The sequence below is a fragment of the Pan paniscus genome, chromosome 8 (assembly GCF_029289425.2).
Source record: "Pan paniscus chromosome 8, NHGRI_mPanPan1-v2.0_pri, whole genome shotgun sequence".
In the NCBI taxonomy this organism is placed as follows: domain Eukaryota; kingdom Metazoa; phylum Chordata; class Mammalia; order Primates; family Hominidae; genus Pan; species Pan paniscus.
In genome coordinates this window covers 34,369,626-34,389,847 of record NC_073257.2, presented here as the reverse complement: position 1 = coordinate 34,389,847, position 20,222 = coordinate 34,369,626, and the positions used below count along the sequence as shown (strand labels likewise).

The 20,222-nt window shown below is 36.2% G+C and overlaps 1 protein-coding gene across 18 annotated transcripts in view; it reads right to left on the bottom strand.

Annotated features, from left to right (window-relative positions):
* MLLT10 (MLLT10 histone lysine methyltransferase DOT1L cofactor) overlaps positions 1–20,222 on the bottom strand; it is a 221,021-nt gene that overhangs the window by 40,657 nt on the left and 160,142 nt on the right. For 12 of the 18 annotated variants that reach the window (XM_034930078.3, XM_034930079.3, XM_063607286.1 and 9 more), the window contains 2 exons: positions 19,941–19,973; positions 13,626–13,673 (listed from right to left, as the gene is read on the bottom strand). The exons of 2 other annotated variants lie outside the window; for them this stretch is intronic. In XM_034930078.3, coding sequence (XP_034785969.2) covers positions 13,626–13,673; positions 19,941–19,973 — 81 coding nt within the window. The remainder of the gene's footprint in view (positions 1–13,625; positions 13,674–19,940; positions 19,974–20,222) is intronic. 4 more of the 18 variants (XM_034930080.3, XM_055092465.2, XM_055092462.2 and 1 more) reach the window with 1 other exon arrangement.

The following is a 20,222-nucleotide window of genomic DNA, read 5'->3' as shown; positions in this document are numbered from 1 at the left end:
CCAGGCACAGTGGCTCACGCCTGTAATCCCAGCACTTTGGGCAGCTGAGGTGGGCAGATCACAAGGTCAAGAGATTGAGACCATCCTGGCCAACATGGTGAAATCCCGTCTCTACTAAAAATACAAAAATTAGCTGGGCATGGTGGTGGGCGCCTGTAGTCCTAGCTACTCGGGAGGCTGAGGCAGGAGAATCACTTGAACCTGGGAAGTGGAGGTTGCCATGAGCTGAGATCAAGCCACTGCACTACAACCTGGCAATAGAGTGAGTATCTGTCTCAAAAAAAAGAAAAGAGAGATGAGACGAGACGAGACGAGAAGAGAAATAACATAACCAGGCGTGGTGGCTCACGCCTGTAACCCCAGCACTTTGGGAGGCTGAGGCTGGTGGACTGCCTGAGGTCAGGAGTTTGAGACCAGCCTGGCTAACATGGTGAAACCCATCTCTTCTAAAAATATAAAAAAAATTAACCAGGCGTGGTGGTACATGCCTATAGTCCCAGCTACTCAGGAGGCTGAGGCAGGAGAATTGCTGGACCCCAGGAGGCAGAGGTTGCAGTGAGAAGAGATCGCATTACTGCACTCCAGTCTGGGTGACAGAGCAAGACTCCATCTTCAAAATATATATATATTTTTAATAACACAATCCACCACTGTGCCAATGAAGAAATTAAGATGGATATAAAAAAATTTCTTGAAACAAATGAAAATGGAAACGCAACATGCCAAAACCTATGTGATACAGCAAAAACAACACTAAAAAGTTTATAGCAGTAAACGTCTACATCAAAAAAGTAGAAAGACTGCAAATAAACAATCTAATGATGCACCTCAAGGAACTAGAAAAGCAAGAACAAATCAAACCCAAAATCAGCAGAAGAAAAGATATAATGAAGATTAGACAGAGACCCCCTCTCCTTCTCAAAAAAAAAAAAATCAATGAAATGAAAAATTGGTTCTTCAAAAGGTAAACAAAATTGATGAACTGCTAGCTAGACAAGGCAAAAAAAAGAGGTAAGAACCAAATCAGCAAAATCAAAATTGAAAAAGGAGACATTACAACTGATACCACAGAAATATGAAAGACAGCAGAGAATAGTATGAATGCTAACAAATTGGAAAATCTAGAGAAAATGGATGAATTCCAAAAAACATACAACCTACCCAGACTGAATCAGGAAGAAATAGAAACCCTGAACAGACCAACAATGAGTAATGAGACTGAATCAGTAATAAAATGTCTCCCAACCAAAGAAAAGCCTAGGACTGGATAGATTCAATGCTGAATGCTACCAAATGTATAAAAAGGAACTAATACCAATCCTCTTCAAACTATTCCAAAAATCAAGAGAAGGGAATTCTCCTTAACTCATTCTACAAGGCCCTGACCAGTCAAGGATACAACAACATCAAAAAAGGAAACTACAGGTCAATATCCCCAAGAAACATCAAAGCAAAAATCCCCAACAAAATGCTAGCAAACCGAATTCAACAAAACATCAAAAGGTAATACACCATGATCAAGTGGGACTTACACTTGGAATGCAAGGATGGTTTAACATAATAGGTATCACATCAATAGAATAAAGGACAAAACCCATATGATCATCTCAGATGCAGAAAAAGCATTTGATAAAATTCAACATCGCTTCATATTAAAAACTCTCAAACTAAGCACAGAAGGACCATTCTGCAAAACAATAAAGGCCATATAGGACAAACTCACAGCTAACATTATACTGAACAGGAAAAAGCTAAAATTTTTCCTCTAAGACCTAAAACAAAACAAGAACGCCCACCTTCACAACTCTTATTCAACATAATATTGACAATTCTAACCAGAGCAATCTGGCAACAGAAATAACAGGCATCCAAGTTGACTTCCATATGGAAGTAAAATTCACTACTTTGCAGATTACATGATCTTATATGCAGAAAAACCTAAATACTCCACCAAAAGACTATAAGAACTGATAAATTCAGTAAATTTGGAGGATACAAAATCAACATACAAAAACCAGTACTGTTTCTATATATCAATAATGAAATAGCAAAAAAAGAAATCAAGGCAGCAGTCCTGTTTACTATAGCGTTTAAAAAAAAAAAAAAGAATACATTTAACCAAGTAGGTGAAAGATCTCTACAAGAAAAATTACAAAACACTGATGAAAGAAATTGAAAAGGACACAAACAAATTTAAAGACATCCCATGCTCATGATTTGGAAGAATTAGTATCATTAAAATGACCACACTGCCAAAAGCAATCTACAGATGCAATGCAGTCCTTATCAAAATAATATCATTTTTTGATAGAAATAGAAAAAACAATTCTAACATTTGTATGGAGCCAAGAAAGAATCAGAATAGCTGAAGTAATCCTGAGCAAAAGAACAAAGCTGGAGTCATCATGCTATGTCACTTCAAAATATATTACAAAGCTACAGTAACCAAAACAGCATGGTATTGGTATAAAAACAGATACCAATGAAACAGAATAGAGAAGCCAGCAATAAACCCACTTTTTTTTTTTTTTTTTTTACAGCCAACTGATTTTTGACAAAGGCACCAAGTACGTACACCGAGGAAAGGATATCCTCTTCAAAAAATGGTGCTGGGAAAATTGGATATCTGTATGCAAAAGAATAGAACTGTACCCCATTTCTAACCATACACAAAAGTCAACCCAAGATGGATTACAGACTTAAACATAAGACCTGAAAGTATAAAAATACTCAAAGAAAACACAAGGAAAACACTTCAGGACATTGGTCTAGGCAAAGATTTTATGGCTAAAACATCAAAATCACAAATAGACAAAATGGGACTACATTAAACTAAAAACCTTCTGCACAGCAAAAGACATAATCAACAGAGGAGGGAGACAAACTGTTGAATAGGAGAAAATATCTGCAAAGTATTCACCTGACAACAGACTAACATCCAGAATACACAAGGAACTCAAACAACAATTAAAAAAAAAAAAAAAAAGATACCATTAACAAGTGGGCAAAGGACATGAATAGATATTTCTCAAAAGATAACATACAAATGCTGGGCACGGTGGCTCACACCTGTAATCCCAGCACTTTGGGAGGCCGAGGCGGGTGGATCACCTGAGGTCAGGAGTTTGAGACCAGCCTGGCCAACATGGCAAAACCCTGTATCTACTAAAAGTACAAAAATTAGCTGGGCATGATGGCACGTGCCTGTAATCCCAGCTACTAGGGGGGCTGAGGCAGGAGGATTGCTTGAACCTGGGAAGCAGAGGTTGCAGTGAGCCAAGATTGTGCCACTGCACTCCAGCCTGGGCAAAAGAGCAAGACTCCGTCTCAAAACCAAACCAAACAAAACAAAAACATAGAAATGGACAATATATACATGAAAAAATGCTCAACATCACTAATCATCAGGGGAATGTAAATTGAAACCACAATGAGATATCCTATTACTCCAGTTAGAATGGCTATGATTAGAAAGACAAAAATGACAGATGTTGCTGAGGATGTGGAGAAAAATAAACTCTTATACACTATTGGTAGGAATGTAAAATTAGTACAACCACTATATAAAATAGTATGTATATTTATCTAAAAAACTAAAAATACAACTTCCACATGATCTAGCAATCCCAATATCAGGTATTTAAACCAAAGTAAAAGAAATGAGCATATCAAAGGGTTACCTGCACTCACATATTTATCATAGCATTTTTTCACAAAAGCAAAGATATGGAATCAACCTCAGTGTTTTTCAATGGACAAATGGATAAAGAAAGTGTAGTATATACACACAATGGAATACTATTTGGCCATAAGAAAGAATGAAATCATGTCATTTCCAACAACATGGATGGAACTGGTGATCATTATGTTAAGTGAAATAAGCCAGGCACAGAAAGACAAATACCACATGTGCTCAACTCATATGTAAGACCTGAAAAACTTGATGTCATGGAGACAGAGAATAGAATAACAAATACCAGAGGCTGGCAAGAGTGTGAGGGTAGGAGGGAGAAATGAAGAAAGGTTGTTGAATGGGTACAAACATAAAATTAGATAGAATAAGTAAGTTTTAATGTTCGACAGAAGGCTAGGGTGACTATCATTAGCAACAATACATTGAATATTTCAATGAAGGTAGAAGAGAAGACTTGAAATGTTGCCAACACACAGAAATGATAAACATTCGAGGTGATGGATACCCCACATACCCTGACTTGGTCAGTATACATTCTATGCATGTAACAAACACTCAAACGTCCCCCATAAATAGGTAAATTATTATGTAGCGATAAAAGAAAATGTAAATAAGCAAGCATCTTTAAAATAAACAGGATAATATATACAGTAACAGAAACACTTCTGTTGTTACTCAGTCTTCCCTTTCCCTTTGGCAACTAATGAATAAATACAACAGTCTTTATCTTTGGCTTTCCCTTTCTAGACTGTAGAATATATCTCCATAGAATTAATCCATTCATTACTCAGAAATGGTAAAATACAATTTAAGTTAGACCTTTCTTTCCTGAGACTCTCAGCAATCTCAGTGGAATACTGGTGTTCCTAAATCTCTCTAGGCAAGTGTTAACTATTTGGTGGGTTGCTCTATTTTTGCTTTATTAAAGATGAACATTTTTACTCATTATGTATTGCTTCTTTTGACATGATCTATACAATTGAACACAATCATTTTTTAAATTTGAAATACATGCAAAAGTAGGAAAAAATAATCAACAAACTTTTTTTGGTTTTTGTTTTCAGATGGAGTCTTGCTCTTGTTGCCCAGGCTAGAGTGCAACGGCACAATCTCAGCTCACTGCAACCACCACCTCCCAGGTTCAAGCGATTCTCCTGCCTCGGCCTCCTGAGTAGTTGGGATTACAGGCGCCTTCCACCATGCCTGGCTAATTTTTGTATTTTTAGTAGAGACAGGTTTCACCATTTTGGCCAGGCTGGTCTTGAACTCCTGACCTTAGGTGATGTGCCCGCCTCAGCCTCTCAAAGTCCTGGGATTACAGGCATGAGCCACCATGCCCGGCCTATTTCTGTCTTTTAATTCCCTAAATTAACTGTAACTACACACACCTAATAAATTCTCCCTCTCTTTTTTTTTTTTTTTTTTTGCTTAAATTGGACAGAATTCACTTCTGTGGATTATATAACAATCAACTCTAACTGATGGTATAATAAGTAAAGAAATAAGATGCTCAAAGATGAAGCTAGGGAGTCAACTCATGTAGAGTCTCGCAGGCTACAAAGGACTTTTAAATTTTAACCTAACGGAAAGCCATTAAAACATTTTTAACCAGAAGAGTGCCATGATTAGAATTAGGTTTTTATAAGATCACTTTGGCTACAGTGTGGACGACGCCCTGAAAGACAACAGAGTGGAGTCAGGGAGATGACTTAAGTAGCTATTGTAATATTTTAGACAAAATATTTTAAGTACCAAATTCTGGCCAGAATTATGGAGTGAGAAAAGCAGCGGCTCGAGGAATTTCAATACTAAATTTGGATAAAGGGAAGCCACCAGAAAACTAAAAAGAAATTGTCAAAGAGTTGGACACCCATGCTAAGCATAATGTTACAAAAGCAAAAAAATTTAAAATAACATTAAAATAGAAGATGTTTCCAACAGAAGTTCCTAGACAAAGACAAATGTGCATAAAGGTCATCTAAGATGAAGACTAAAAATACCCACTGACTTGACAATGTGAGAGCCATTCCTGACCTGACTGGAGTAGTTGTAGAGGCCACTAAGAAGTGGTTTGAAAAATCAATCAATAGGAGAATTTCTGTTTCTAGCAACAAGGCAGATCAGACAACCTAAAACCCTTCCTAATTAAAATTACCTAAAAATGAGGGCACATGTTCTCAGGATCTCCTGAGGGCTGTGTCATAGGGAAAAAAAATATTACCTAAAAACAAATACCCGAGTCCACAAGCAAAGGAAATGTCTAGGGGTCAAGAATAAAAAGGAAACTTGAAGGCTTAAAGCTCAAAAAAAAAAAAAAATCAAAAAAATAAATACATACTCAAAAAATAAGCAATAAAACTTAAAGGCCAAACAGGCTGCCTTAGCAGAGTCGGCCTGTCTCAATAATGTATGAACTTTGGTTTTAATGCCCAAAAGGAAAAGAGATGAGACCTTGTGCCTCTAATGGATGGATGGAAGGATGAAACTGAGATCCTGTTTATATGGCTGAGACTGTCAAAAAGCTACACTTTCAGTGGAAGGGCAGACCACTTAAAAAAAAAAAAAAAACCCACACACAAAAATCACCCAAAAACCACATCATAGGGAGAAAATAATAATACTTGTCCAATTTGGTCTATGCTCTGGATAGGAGGTAAAAAGTCTGCCATGTGAATTTATAGCCACATAGTCTTGTGTTCAAATAGACTTTGGTTTGATAAATCCCAACATTAAATTAACATAAGAAGGGACAGGGTGGTGAAGCAAACACAAACTTTTCTGAAGGGATATATCCTTAACCCACGATAAAACTTAAGTTCACAATCCAAAATAAGGAAACATGGAAGGAACCAATCCCCACGATGACAAATCAACAGATACAAACATTTAGACTGCCCTCCAAGACACTTCGAAAATAGAAATGGCAAATAAATATAATAAGATAAATATTTTAAATGATTAAGAACCTAAGAGGATGCATTTTTTAAATGTGAGAAAAGAACACTCTATATAAAAAAGAGGAACACAGAGTATCTTGTAGTGGTAGGCAGAATTCTAAAGACAGGTTGGTGTTTGCTATCCCCTGGTTATTCAATGAAATGCTAATCTAGGTACTGCTATGCAGACCGAATTAAGGCTATTGGTTAGCTGACTTGGAAACAAATTATCTGGGGTTATCTAGAAGGATCCAATGTAATCACATGAGCCTTTGAAAGCAGAAGAGGGGCTGGGTGCAGTGGCTCACTTGAGGTCAGGAGTTCGAGACCAGCCTGGCCAACAGGGCGAAATGCCTGTGATGACACACGCCTGTAATCCCAGCTACTTGGGAGGCTGAAGCACGAGAATCGCTTGAACCCGCAAGGCAGAGGTTGCAGTGAGCCGAGATCAGACCACTGCTCTCCAGCCTTGGACGACAGAGGAAGACTCTGTCTCCAAACAAACAAACAAACAAACAAAAAAGAAGGTAGAAAGTCAGTGAAAGATGCGGCAGAAGAGAAAGTGAGAGATGCGGCAGAAGGGGAAGTCAGACAGATTCTAAGTGTGAGAAGGATTCAACTCATCATTGCTGGCTTGAAGACGCAGGGGCATGTGCAAGGTCTTTATAAAAGCCTCTAAGAGCTAAGGGTTTCTTCGGAAGCCTCCTGGTAAGAGCCCAGCTGGCCAGCACCTGGATTTCAGCCTTGCAAGACACTAAGCAGAGAACCCAGCCAACCCAAACTTCTACTGGTAAAATATGATAAATGAAAGCTAATGAATGTGTGTGGTTTTAAGCTGCTAACTTTCTGATAATTTGTTATGTCAGCAATGGAAAACTAATGTACTTACAGTGCCAGGAAGTAAGGAAGCATTCAAAGAATAACAGGGATATGTCAACAGAACAGAGAGCCAGCTCAAAGGGGCTCCCACTGGCTAACCTGAACAATTTTCAGCATCACAATAAATCATGAATAATAAATTATAGCCCACAGGAATCCTTAAACACATACTGATATAAACTGAAAATCTGATGAGGAATGGAATATTACATATAGTGTCACAATTTATTCCACAAAATAATTACTAATTGTAAAGGGGGAAAGAAAACCTTTACATTGGGAAAGCCTGATTATGTGTCATTGATAATATGCACTGCAAAGATCATTTCTATAAAATTCCTGCCCCCCAAAACATAATCTGAATTTAGTAATGAAAAATAAAATCCAAAACAACTACGCTGTGATCTCCAAAAACACTGACAACTGCCAAAACTTGAATGGCATTTGAAAACTAGATGGTAGTAATATAGCAGTGTTAATTTTCTGTTCTTAATAGCTATACTGTGATATTGTAGGAGAATGTCCTTGTTTGTAAGAAATACATAAGTATTCAGTGCTGATGGGATACTGTGCGCAACTTACTCTCAAATGGCTCAGAAAAACAAAGTTCTCTCTACTATACTTGCAATTTTTCCATGAGTTTGGGATTGCTTCAAAATAAAAATATTTTCGGATGTGGGAAAAGAACTACGCAGCTCTTTTTTTAAAAAGAAAAACAGAAAACCAAACTACGTTCATTTTAAAAGAGACTTCAAAGAATTCAAACTTGAAAACAACATGTTCACTAAAATTCTTCACTCAATAGTCTAATAAAACAATAAATTAAACACAGCTAAAGAGATGATTAGTGAACAAAAACAAACATCTAAACAAATTACTCAGATATAAAAGAGAGATTTAAAAAATGGAAATTACAAAAACTTAAAGAACATTAAGGGCAGTATTCAAATCCAAATATGCCTAACAAAACTTCCAGAAGAAAGAATGGAGAGAATGGTAAGATGCTGTATTTTGAAATATAATGGCTAAGACTGTGTAGGGAAGGGAATCGGTGAAACGCATGAATTCTCTCAATCAGGAAGCACAGTTAAGTCCAAGGAAGACTTAAGTCATACATAGACATATCACAAAAATAAACAAATGATCTTAAACGAGTGTGTGCTTGTAGAACAGTTTCAGGGGTAGGCGCACAAATAGGAGTAAGTAAATTGGGTTTTCTTTTTCTCTGTGGAGGGGTTGTTTTCAAGAGGAAAGATACTAAGAGCACGATTGATGAAAACATAAGAGACGGTGACAAAAAGACGGTCAGGAAACTAAAATAAGGTTTTTTTTTTCCCCCTGGGAAAGACATCTAATATCTTGAGTACAGGGAAAGCAAAGGAAGAGTATGAGGAGTTAAATGTATACATATTAAACATGCAGAGCAAAAAGTAAGTTTCCTAGAGAAGTATATTAACATTGCAAAGCAATTTAAATGTCAGCTGCAATTGTTATGAATCAATGAATGATATGAATTTTTACATGGGGTGATTTTTTCTCTATAAACACTAAGCTCAAATAAAGTATAAAAATATGAGTCATCAGGTTAATGAAGGAGAGTACTTCAGCTAAGAGATGAGACACACCTAAATGAGTACAATCATAAGCCTAAACGAGAAGCATCATGAAACATACATACTACACAGTGATTTTTTTTTTCTGTTTCTTTAAAAAGATTAAAAGAAAGATTTAGTGGGGGGAAAAGTATCGACTAAAATGAAGAACATAATCTTATCAGATATGGTGGTTATCAACATAATTTGCCTTTCTTCATGAATATTTTTGTTTTAAATAAAAACATAAAAGAATGGCCACATTCATTTTTAGAAAACAGAGACAAGAAAACACAATACTCTTGAACCATTGATTTTAATATAACCATTATGGCCAGGTGTGGCGGCTCATGCCTGTAATCCCAGCACTTCGGGAGGCCAAGGCAGGAGGATCACTTGAGCTCAGTAGCTGGAGACCAGCCTGGGAGACATTAGTAAGATCTCATCTCTACTGAAAACGAAAAAAAAAAATTACTGGGTGTAATGGTGTGTGCCTGTATTCCCAGCTACTCAAGAGGCTGAGGCAGGAGGATTGCTTGAGCCCAAGAAATTGAGACTGCAGTGAGCTATGACGGCACAACTGCACTCCAGCCTGGACTAAGCAAGACTGTCTCAAAAATAATAGAAAGGTGGCAGAACAATAGGCCAGGCGCGGTGGTTCATGCCTGTAATCCCAGCAATTTGGGAAGCTGAGGTGGGAGGATCACGTGAGGCCAGGGATTTGAAACCAGTCTGGGCAACAAAGCAAGACACTGATTGATTAAATAATAATAATAATAATAATAATATAACCATTGTGATAATTTTGTCAATCCCCAGTACTTGCAACTTTTTGCTATGATAAATATCTCTGTATGTCTAGTCTTTTCATATTTTGTACATTTCCTTAGAATGGAAGTCACTTCTATTATTAAGTCCTTTTATTTTTTATAAGACAGGGTCTCATCTGTCACCCAGGCTGGGGTGCAGTAGCGTGATCTCAGGTCACTGCAGCCTCTGCCTCCCAAGTTCAAGCGATTCTCATGCCTCAGCCTCACAAGTACCTGGGATTACAGACGTGAACCACCCCATCTGGCTCTTTTTTTTTTTTTTTTTTTTTGTAGATATGAGGTTTCACCATGATGGCCAGGATGGTCTTGAACTCCTGACCTCAAGTGATCTGCCTGCCTCAGCCTCCCAAAGTGCTGGGATTATAGGCGTGAGCCACCGTGCCCAGTCTATTAAGTCCCTGGCACCTGGTACTTTCCTTCTTTCTAGGAAGTTTTCTTCATCTGATTTACCCATTTATTATTCTGTTCCTTGGCTGTAACCATTACGTTATTACCCCTTTACTGTGTTCCTTGCTTTGACTATTATAAAATATAGCTGAATACATAAAATTTCTTTCTTTTTAAATTTTGTTTCAAATTACTACTATCTTCCCTCATGTCTTATGTTTATTATGCTGATTTGTTTTCTCTCTACAGTTCCATAAAAGACCTAATCTGGGTGGAAAATCAGATTTTCTATTATTGGCAACATGAAATAAAGTTTTTGGCTTCCTAAGCCAAAGCTATAAGCTTTCAGATACACCTTTGAAATAAAAATATTAGTTGCTCCTAATGCATGCATGATGGAAAAAAGTATGAGAAGCAAAATTCCAAATACCTAGCTGTTATTACATAAATATACTATTCTGTTAGGAATGGGCACATACATATATCCAGAGATATATATCCATATGTATATATCAAGAGATCCTGAAATAAAATGACCCTCTGAGTGTGAAACAAGTATATCAGTCATCTATAGAAACAGCCCACCAAGGACATGGTCTACAACTCCAGGTTTAATGAAGGTGATTGGGACATAGTTTCTGCAAATGCAGGACCAGAAGTTAACGTGAAAGGAAGCTGCAAAGTAGTGAAATACATTACACAGTGAGAAAAAAAAGTATTATCAAGATGATGATAATATTTAAACATGATCGAACTGCCTTTATTCTGATGTCCGATTCACTAAGCAAGCACTTTCCAATTATAATTTGTTTTCCCAAGAAGATTACCGTAAGGAAGAATAAGATAAGCAACATTTGGCATTCTTGGCAGTTATTATTTTTAAATCATAGATGATTAAATGACATTCTTCCCTACCTTCATTTCTGAGATTCTGGCTTGAGTAAGCCCATTTGATGAACTCTAGGTATACTGACAGAAGTAAAAAAGAGGATATTAGAATAATCTGTGCAAGAGATGATAAGGACCTGAATCAACACAAAAGAAGAGTTTTGAAAACGATAAAGAAAAATTAAATACAAAAGTCATGTCTAGAAAGCCTCAAATTAGTAAATTAGAAAAAATGTTCAGAAGGCAGCACTTGGTGATTTATGTAATAGTAAGGAATAGGCAGAGAAAATGACAGACAGGCAGGCACAAACAGTAACTCCAGGACAGAGGTATTTCAGACAAAAAAATACAAGAGGAGAGGAAAGAGATCACTTCTCAGGCGACATTGAGAATTTAAAATAAAATAACTCGCTCAGATGCATAACCGCTGCATATTTAAGTATTATTTATACTCTTATTTAATCATTAAAGCCCTATTCTGAAGTACACTAAAAAGAAAACGCTTTTGTAAACACATTCAAGTTACTACACATACCTGAAAGAATCAGTTCTTTTGGGGGGAAATCTATTTTTAAAATTTCTAATAATTTAAAAATTCATTAATTCAAATTATGAAGGTTTTAGAAAACTAATTTGGTTTGGTGGGGGGTTTTCTGACAGTGAATGTTTCCACAGTGATTCTCTGTCTTCCTTCAAACTTAATTTTTCTACATGTTCACTTGATCTCTTCCCATCTGCTCCAGATTCTTGATCTATGAAATATCACTCCTTGAATCTTAATCCTTAATCTCCTTTCTACCTATTAAGACTTCACTATTTTAAAATAAACCTGATTCAACCTCTTTCTCTGTCTTCTCTACCCACATTTTTCAGCCTATACTAGTCTCAGAGTTTCAGTTACTACCCCCTAAGTGGCCTAGTTTCAATTCTCTTTGGTGCCCAAGCTCTATTTAATTCTGTGCTAAACATCTCTACCTAAATATTGTGTTAGTAAATGAATACCCATCCTTTCCAGCTACTGTCATTACCAGTTCTTCTTGGGTAATACACATCTCATCAGTTTGACTTCCAGGATCCTCATTCAGGCCATCAATAAATTTGGTTAGATTGTAACAAAAAACTATTGGGTTACTCTGTTTCAGCATTAGCTCTTTTCCATCTTTTTACATGCTACCCACCAGTTGAAACTTCCTAAAGTACAGGTTTGATTATCTTTTTTCCAACTCAACACCAACTGCTTTCAACTCCTTGGACTAATAGCTAATGTTGTTATTTTTCATATCAAATATCAATATCTTGGAGGTAAAACGTGCCAAGAAAAAAAAAAAATATATATATATATAAATGTGTGTGTGTATATATATATTATATATATATATAAAAAACACACACGCTATATATATATATATATTACTTTACACAGGCTGTGTATTCTCATTCTATGCCATTGCTCATGCTAACTGTACATACCTCAGACTAAGAATCTAGCTCTGATCCCTGTATCTCCAAATAACAAAATTTTACATATTCTTTAAGTATCAGGTCAAATGTTACATTATCTGGATAGCTCATTCCTTCAGCTGAAAGCAATTTTCCCTGGCCTTGAACTCCTACTGACCATTAAAGAAGTTGTAAGTACATCCCTTGAAATTATTACATATATGTATTTCTTTTCCGTTTAGAGTGTATGTTCTCAAAGGGAGGACTCATATGCCACATCATTTATCTTTTGCAGTATACTTATTTCCCCAAAGCAACTAACCAGGACCTTACATATAGACATAAAGAAAGAACCTAATATATTCTTGTCAAACGATAAAAAGCTAAGACAGTCTCAAGAAGGAAAGTGCCATATTGAAGATACTCACAGCCTATAAAATTAGCTTTATCAGCATGTTAAAAATGAGGTTTGTAGGGGAGGGAAATGAGTGGATGCATACTTCAAGTGGTTAACAGTAGTGGATTTCATTCTGTAGTTCAGAATACAAATGTTCTCTCTGAACTGATCCAGAGTATTTGAGATATATGTTAAAAGAATCAGAGAGTTATCATGATTATAAAACATGAAATATGTTCTCATATTCTTCCTGATCTCAGTGTGAGAAGGGACACAGGTGTACAAAGTGGTCTTCACAAAATCAGACCTAGGAGCCTAGGCCCTTACAAGTAAACAGTTTCAGGAATTCTAAGATCTACCTACCAAGTCTGAAGCAATATGACAAATCCAAATAACTACAACAATAAGAACATATAGTTCATCCCACCTACCATCCAAGGTTATAGATAATTCCTTTCAGGCATCATTTTTTTTTTATGAGTACATATTGCTAACATTGGTTTGTATGGGAAGGTTTCCAAGCTACAATAGGATTAATTTAACACTATTATGTTTAGAACCATGCTGGAGTTTGGTACATACCTATGAATTTAAGTTCTTGCTTTGTTAGTGTAGAACTGTCATCTCTGTCTAAAGAAAAGACACACTTTAATTTCAGATTTTTAATCACCACTTCCTAAAAACCACCATGACAGACAAGTTGAAAAACTGAAGATATTATGATGGGGTACAGTGTGGGGGTGGATCATCAGGGTTAAAATCCCCATGAAACCTATATAAATTTAAAAAATTGCAGTGCTCTAAATAAAGAGAGTAGTAATGGCATTACCAGTTAATTTAAAAGTAATTATTATACAACTCATTCCCATTTGTACTGCTTCCCTCACTCAGTTGGAACTTTTCAGGTTCCACCCCTCTTGCAGTTTCAATGAAAGAGTGTAGATTCATTTTCCACTATAAAAGTTAAGATGGATACTGGAAACTACTTTTTCTCCCCAGTGGTGGACTCACCAGCCAAATGTGAAAACTACTTTTTCTCCCCAGTGGGGGACTCACCAGCCAAATGTGTTTATCCCTTAAGAGTCTTTGAAGCCTATCTTCAAGGAACCAAGAGCAACAAAATAGCCTGGATACTTTGAAATGGAAAAAGTCTTATCTATAAGTACATGTCTTATACTACCTTATTATAAAGGCTGTGTTAAAGTAGTCAAATTCTTTCCTACACAGGCATAATCACAACCCTGCCCATAAGATTTCATACCATTTCATCATGTGTTCTGTCTCCCACAAACTCATCATAGCTCCTTACCATTTCTCTGATTCAAGACAGCAATTCTAAGGTCTAGGTTTACTAACGGTCAGGTGCCTTTCTCTAGAATTTCATTTCAACCCCTTAAACCAATGTGCTTTGCAGCTCTTTACTACGCCCAAGGCCTAGTTCCCTTCCCCCTTTTTAACCTAATTATCCCTTACCAAGTGATTCACAGTTTGTGTGCATTGAAACAAACTTCGTAGCACTTGTTGTATCCTAGGATGTGACAGTTTACTGTATAAGCATAAAGAACACACTAACTCATAAGAAGAAAAAATGTCTGTTGTGATTAAAAGGAAATTAAATTTAGAATGAGCTAGATTCTCAATCTCCATACTGCTCACAGTGACAACTCATCCCCCATCAGTAATATCTCATTACACACAGTGAATCTCAAATGATACTGGCTTTGGAACAATTATATGCGCCTGAGTATTACTCATCCCACTTCATGGAATCCTATCCACTTAATGCTTCCCTGAAATAAAAAAGGGACACATATGAAGGACAAAAATTCAGTTTCTTATAAACTAGTCTGACAAGCCTAAGTAGAACCCTGCTCTTGAGGGAGAATGTTCACCTCTAAAATCAACTGGCATTTATACGTATACTCATCCTACAGCACCTAAATGAATAACTGGTTAACATTACCTCCTCCAACAAACCCTATTTGTTTAGTGAGCGCAGTTGTCTCAAACCAGAAGCATCATAATTAAAGGGAATTTAAAAGTGCAATAAGTGGGACTTGGAACTCAATTAGCAATATACTGCTGTGAAAACTGATCTAAGTAAGCTCTTTGGTACTTTATTTATTTATTTATTTATTTATTTATTTATTTATGAAGCAGAGTCTTGTTCTGTCACCTAGGCTGGAATGCAGTGGCGCGATCTCACCTCACTGCAACCTTCGCCTCCTGGGTTCAAGCGATTCTCCCTGCCTCAGCCTCCCAAGTAGCAGGGATTACAGACATGCACCATCACGCCTGGCTAATTTTTGTATTTTTAGTAGACAAGGGGTTTCGTCATGTTGACCAGGCTGGTCTCAAACTCCTAAGCTCAAGTGATCTGCCACCTCGGCCTCCCAAAGTGCTGGGATTGCAGGCATGAGCCACCATGCACGGCCCCAAGGAAATATTATATATTTACAGTCATAGATATTGAGTTTAAAGCATATGTCTTCATTTGTTCTTTCTCAGAGAGGATCTTAGGACTTAATGAAGGCGGTTCTTTTGGGTATGTGAAATAACTTCATAAACTTTTGAAATTGGTGTTTTCAGGTAAGGAATTAAGAATAATATTGATACAAAGCAAAGTACTTTAGGAAAACACCTAACCAATTTCAAACACCAATTTAGGTCCACCAGGATAAACTGCATATGATCAGAGAAATTTAAGAAATTTAAAAATTGAAGAAATAATATTAAAATTATTGTCCCAACAAAGGAAAAAGGAAACAGAAAAGTAAGGAAAGATATATTATGTAAAGGTCTCAGGAAATTTCAGAAACTTTTAAGGCAGTTTGGAAAGGGAAAGTAGTCATTTAAATATCTTAAAGAATATTATATGGAGAATTAACTTTAAATCGATGCCCATAAAAGAAAGTGCCTTGTATTTCATGTTTGGTTTTGTGGTGGTGCCCTGGAATGAAGCAGCCTAAGAGATTTCATGATCTTAATAAATTGTAAGTTTAATTTCTCTATTTCACTTAATAGAAGTATTTTAAATGCTTGTAAAAATGATGAAACAAGTAGTATGTATTAAAAGATTATAGTTTAGTTTTATAGTCCAGTTGAAAACTAGCATATCCTCCTCCTAGTTTTCATCTTTATGTCTCAGGGATGGTTTTGCTCTAGTATTTTCTAGGTTCTTTAATAATTTATTTTAGAAGTTGGCTTTTATTCATCTTATTTTGTCAGTATTTAGCTCATCATCTAATAGGCTTGCCATAATTGTTGAATGAATGAAAATTGTTAATTGCTATATTTTCCTAGAATAAGTTCCATATATATCCTTGGGAATATGTTAATTTTCTTTGGGAATTAAACTTTGTATTGGACTGTCTTGTTTCTTTCAGTATAGTAACTTGGTTCTTTGCTAAAGTAATAGAGTTGTTTCATACATTTGTTTTGGCCTTTCTCACTTTTAATATTATTTTGAAATGCTGGTTTAAAGTAGCCAAAGAGGCTGGGCACGGTGGCTCACGCCTGTAATCCCAGCACTTTAGGAGGCCGAGGTGGACCACTTGCAGATCACTTGAGTCTAGGAGTTTGAGACCAGCCTGGCCAACATGGTGAAACCCTGTCTCTACTAAAAATACAAAAATTAGCCAGGCATGGTGGTGGGCGCCTGTAATCCCAGCTACTCGGGAGGCTGAGGCAGGAGAATCGCTTGAATTCAGGAGGCGGAGGTTGCAATGAGCTGAGATGGCACCATTGCACTCCAGCCTGTGCAACAGAGTGAGACTCCATCTCAAAAATAATAATAATCATCTTTCCTTGGTCATTTCACTTGTATTAATTTTTCCAGAATAAGTTTTGTGAAGTAATAAATTTTAGTTTTATAAAGTTCTATTCAAAACATTTTGAAATGCATCAGTTGCTAGAATAAATAATGAAAATAATCCATAGTTTCAACTGTCTAATGAAAGCTTTTTTTTGAAGTTTCACAAATGTGAGATAAATATGACTAAGATATATTTCACAAAAACAAAAAAAAGTGTCCAGAGAAAGAGTAGAAATCAATTGGAGGAAGTATTAGAACATCACATATGAGAACCCAGAAGTATTAAAAAAGAGAGAAAGGGTTAATTCTATCAAAGAGTCTGAAAAAAAAACTTTGCAGGAAGTAAATGCAACTACACTTAGTTTTAATGACTACTTTTACTAGACGAAGTTGGAAGTCCACACTAACAGATACAAACAAGGTCTACGTCAGAGATGTTGCACATAGTAGTATAACATCAGGAAACTACAAGTAGCTTCTATTGATGCAACATAAAGTCGGGGAGAAGAAGGGATGAGACTGGAGAATCAGATTACAACGAGATGAAGAAAAACTCCACATGCCATGTGAAGGAGTATAAATGTTATCCCATAAGTCCCAGAAAATTCTCTAAGTAAGACAGTTTGACATGGTCTGATTTGCACTTTAGATTGACCATCAATTCTAGTAGCATCTAGAAAAGGGACTGGATAATGGAATGAAGGTTAGGAGTTTGCTGAAACAGTTCAGATGACAATGTAGGACATAACCAAATGGGGCAGTGGAAATACAAAAGAAAAAGAAGTTAAACTGATCAATAATAGAAAAAAGCTTTTTAAAAAAATGATGACTAGGAAAATGAGAGGGCAGAGTTGAAGTTAACTTCCTAGCCTAAGTCTGGTTGAGGTGGCTGAGTATCATACGGAAATGAAGCTTATTAGGTTTTTGGAAATATAAGTCTGCAACTCAGGAGAAAAGTCTAAATTGGAGGCATCGATTTGGGAAGCTAATAAGCACAGGTGATAGGTGATACTTGAAGCTGTAGGTATGCAGATTTTCCAAGTGAGTATATAAGAGAGTCAAGGAGAAAATAGTGTGAGAAAAAACAATCAAGGACTAATCAAAGAAATCATAAAAGACTGATATAATCTCAGAAAATAATGTATTAGCCAGGCATGGTGGCGCACGCCTGTATTCCTATCTACTCAGGGGACTGAGGTGGAAGGATCACTTGAGACCAGGAGTTGAAGGTTGCAATGACCTATGATCTATCATGCCACTGCACACCAGCCTGGGTAAGAAAGCAAGATCTTGCTTCTAAAAAAAAATAAAAAGTTAGAAAAAAAATAAAATTATATAGCTGTAAACAACTATGTTCATAAAGATAAAAGATTCCAATCAATAATCCAACCATCCATCTTAGGTAAGTAAAAAGAGTATGGCTGGGCATCGTGGCTCACGCCTGTAATCCCAACACTTTAGGAGTCCACCTGGGAGAACCCAGGAGGCAGAGGTTGCAGTGAGCCAATACCACGCCACTGCACTCCAACCTGGGCAACAAGAGCGAAACTCCGTCTCAAAAAAAAAAAAACAAAACCCCAAACACAAAAAATTTCAAAAGAAAAATAAAGAGAAAGAAAAGCTAACTGTTGGGGACGGGGCAGCAAGGGAGAGAAAATACTGTACAAATTTTTCCAGCAAAGTCTAAGAGACTCTCCCTCAATCACCCACAGGGTAAACATCATTCACTAGGTGTCAATCTTACACTTGTACTTGCAATGAAAAATATAAATCCATTACATTGCTCCTATGATGTCTACTTTCTTTTAATCCCAAGTTTATTTTCTAAAGATGTTCAGGATTAAAGAATTAAAGAACAATTCTAAATTTACTTATGCAAACTGAAGATGATGTTAAACATCTTCAGCTTTTACACTTCTCTACCAAATAACAGTAACAAGTTTATTTTATTTTCAAGGATGCTGCCAATCCCTTTTCCCTGTAGATACCTAGTGTTGAGGGACTCCTTGTTATCAAGAGTATTCATTATCTAAGCTTCCGCAGGCACAGGTTGCATAGGGAGACAAGAATTATGAATCAATCTACTAATTAATAAAAAATAACTTATAAGATAAGACTCCCACCCTAACGACCCCTACCCTTAAGGCAACAAGAGTGTCTATGCCTGCTCATTATGCCATTAGTCTCTTGTTGGCTGTCGATACTGTAAACATCTGACAATAAAACCCAAACGCAACACAAATCGACTGCAAATTAAAATACATTAGCAAAATATGCAAGATTTCATGAAGTTAATGAAAATGTATTGAAAAACTGCTTGGAATCAAGCAGCCTTGAACAAATGAGTCTTGAACATAAACAGTCTCGAACAAATGAGATCTGTTAATAACTGAAAAAGAAAATCAACAAAGTTGACACTAGCCTCAAAATGAAAATTTTTGAACATCAAAGGATTAAGGAATGTTCTTTGGGGAAACTGAAGAAACCTTCAAACATTTTTTGCAAGAAAAATCTTCATTATAATTACATTACAAAGATAGTATTTGCCTTATATGCTGATTTCAGAACCTAATGCAGCAAAAGATACAACTCCACTGTAAAAAACCTGGTCCCAAACCAGATGTAATTTAAAAGACTATCTTCCATTTATTCACTATGTGGAATACAGGGGTAAAATAATTAAAGTATTCTATATATTAATAAACCCAAACCCTAAAAAATAAAATTCACATTCCAAGCAAATTCTTCCCCTAGGTACCAATAATTACCTGCACTGGCAAGAGAGATCTCAAAAGAACTAGAAAAACCATTTGTAAAAATAAAAAGACTTTCAGAAACTTAAAACACTATTATCATTTTGCCTTAAAAAGAAACAATAAAAGCCAAACTGATGAACCATATTGACCTATCATCCTCTTATTGGCAATCTACAAAAATTTTTCACTAAGGTGCTGAACAATTGACTCACTGCAGCACTGGATTTCATCTAATCAACAGAACATGCTAGCTTTCAATCGAGATTCTCTACAAAAGGCAACCTTTGTGATAAACGAACCACTAGAGAAGATTCTAATAAAACTTACCATTGTGTATTGCATTCAGCAACTCTGAGAACGCTTTTAAGTAAGGAAAAAAGGACTTCAGGTTAAGATCATTCTCAAACACACAAAAGAAATACATAGCCATACACTGAATTAGTATAATAAAATTTCAGTAAGTCTATCATATATCATTGTTTGAATCATTAAAACTGCAAGCTTGGCTCCATTTTTACATGGTATAAATTTTTAAATATTGTATTCCACTTGCCAACATATTACCAACTAAATTGAGATATGTTAAGGTATACTGTCATAACGACAATA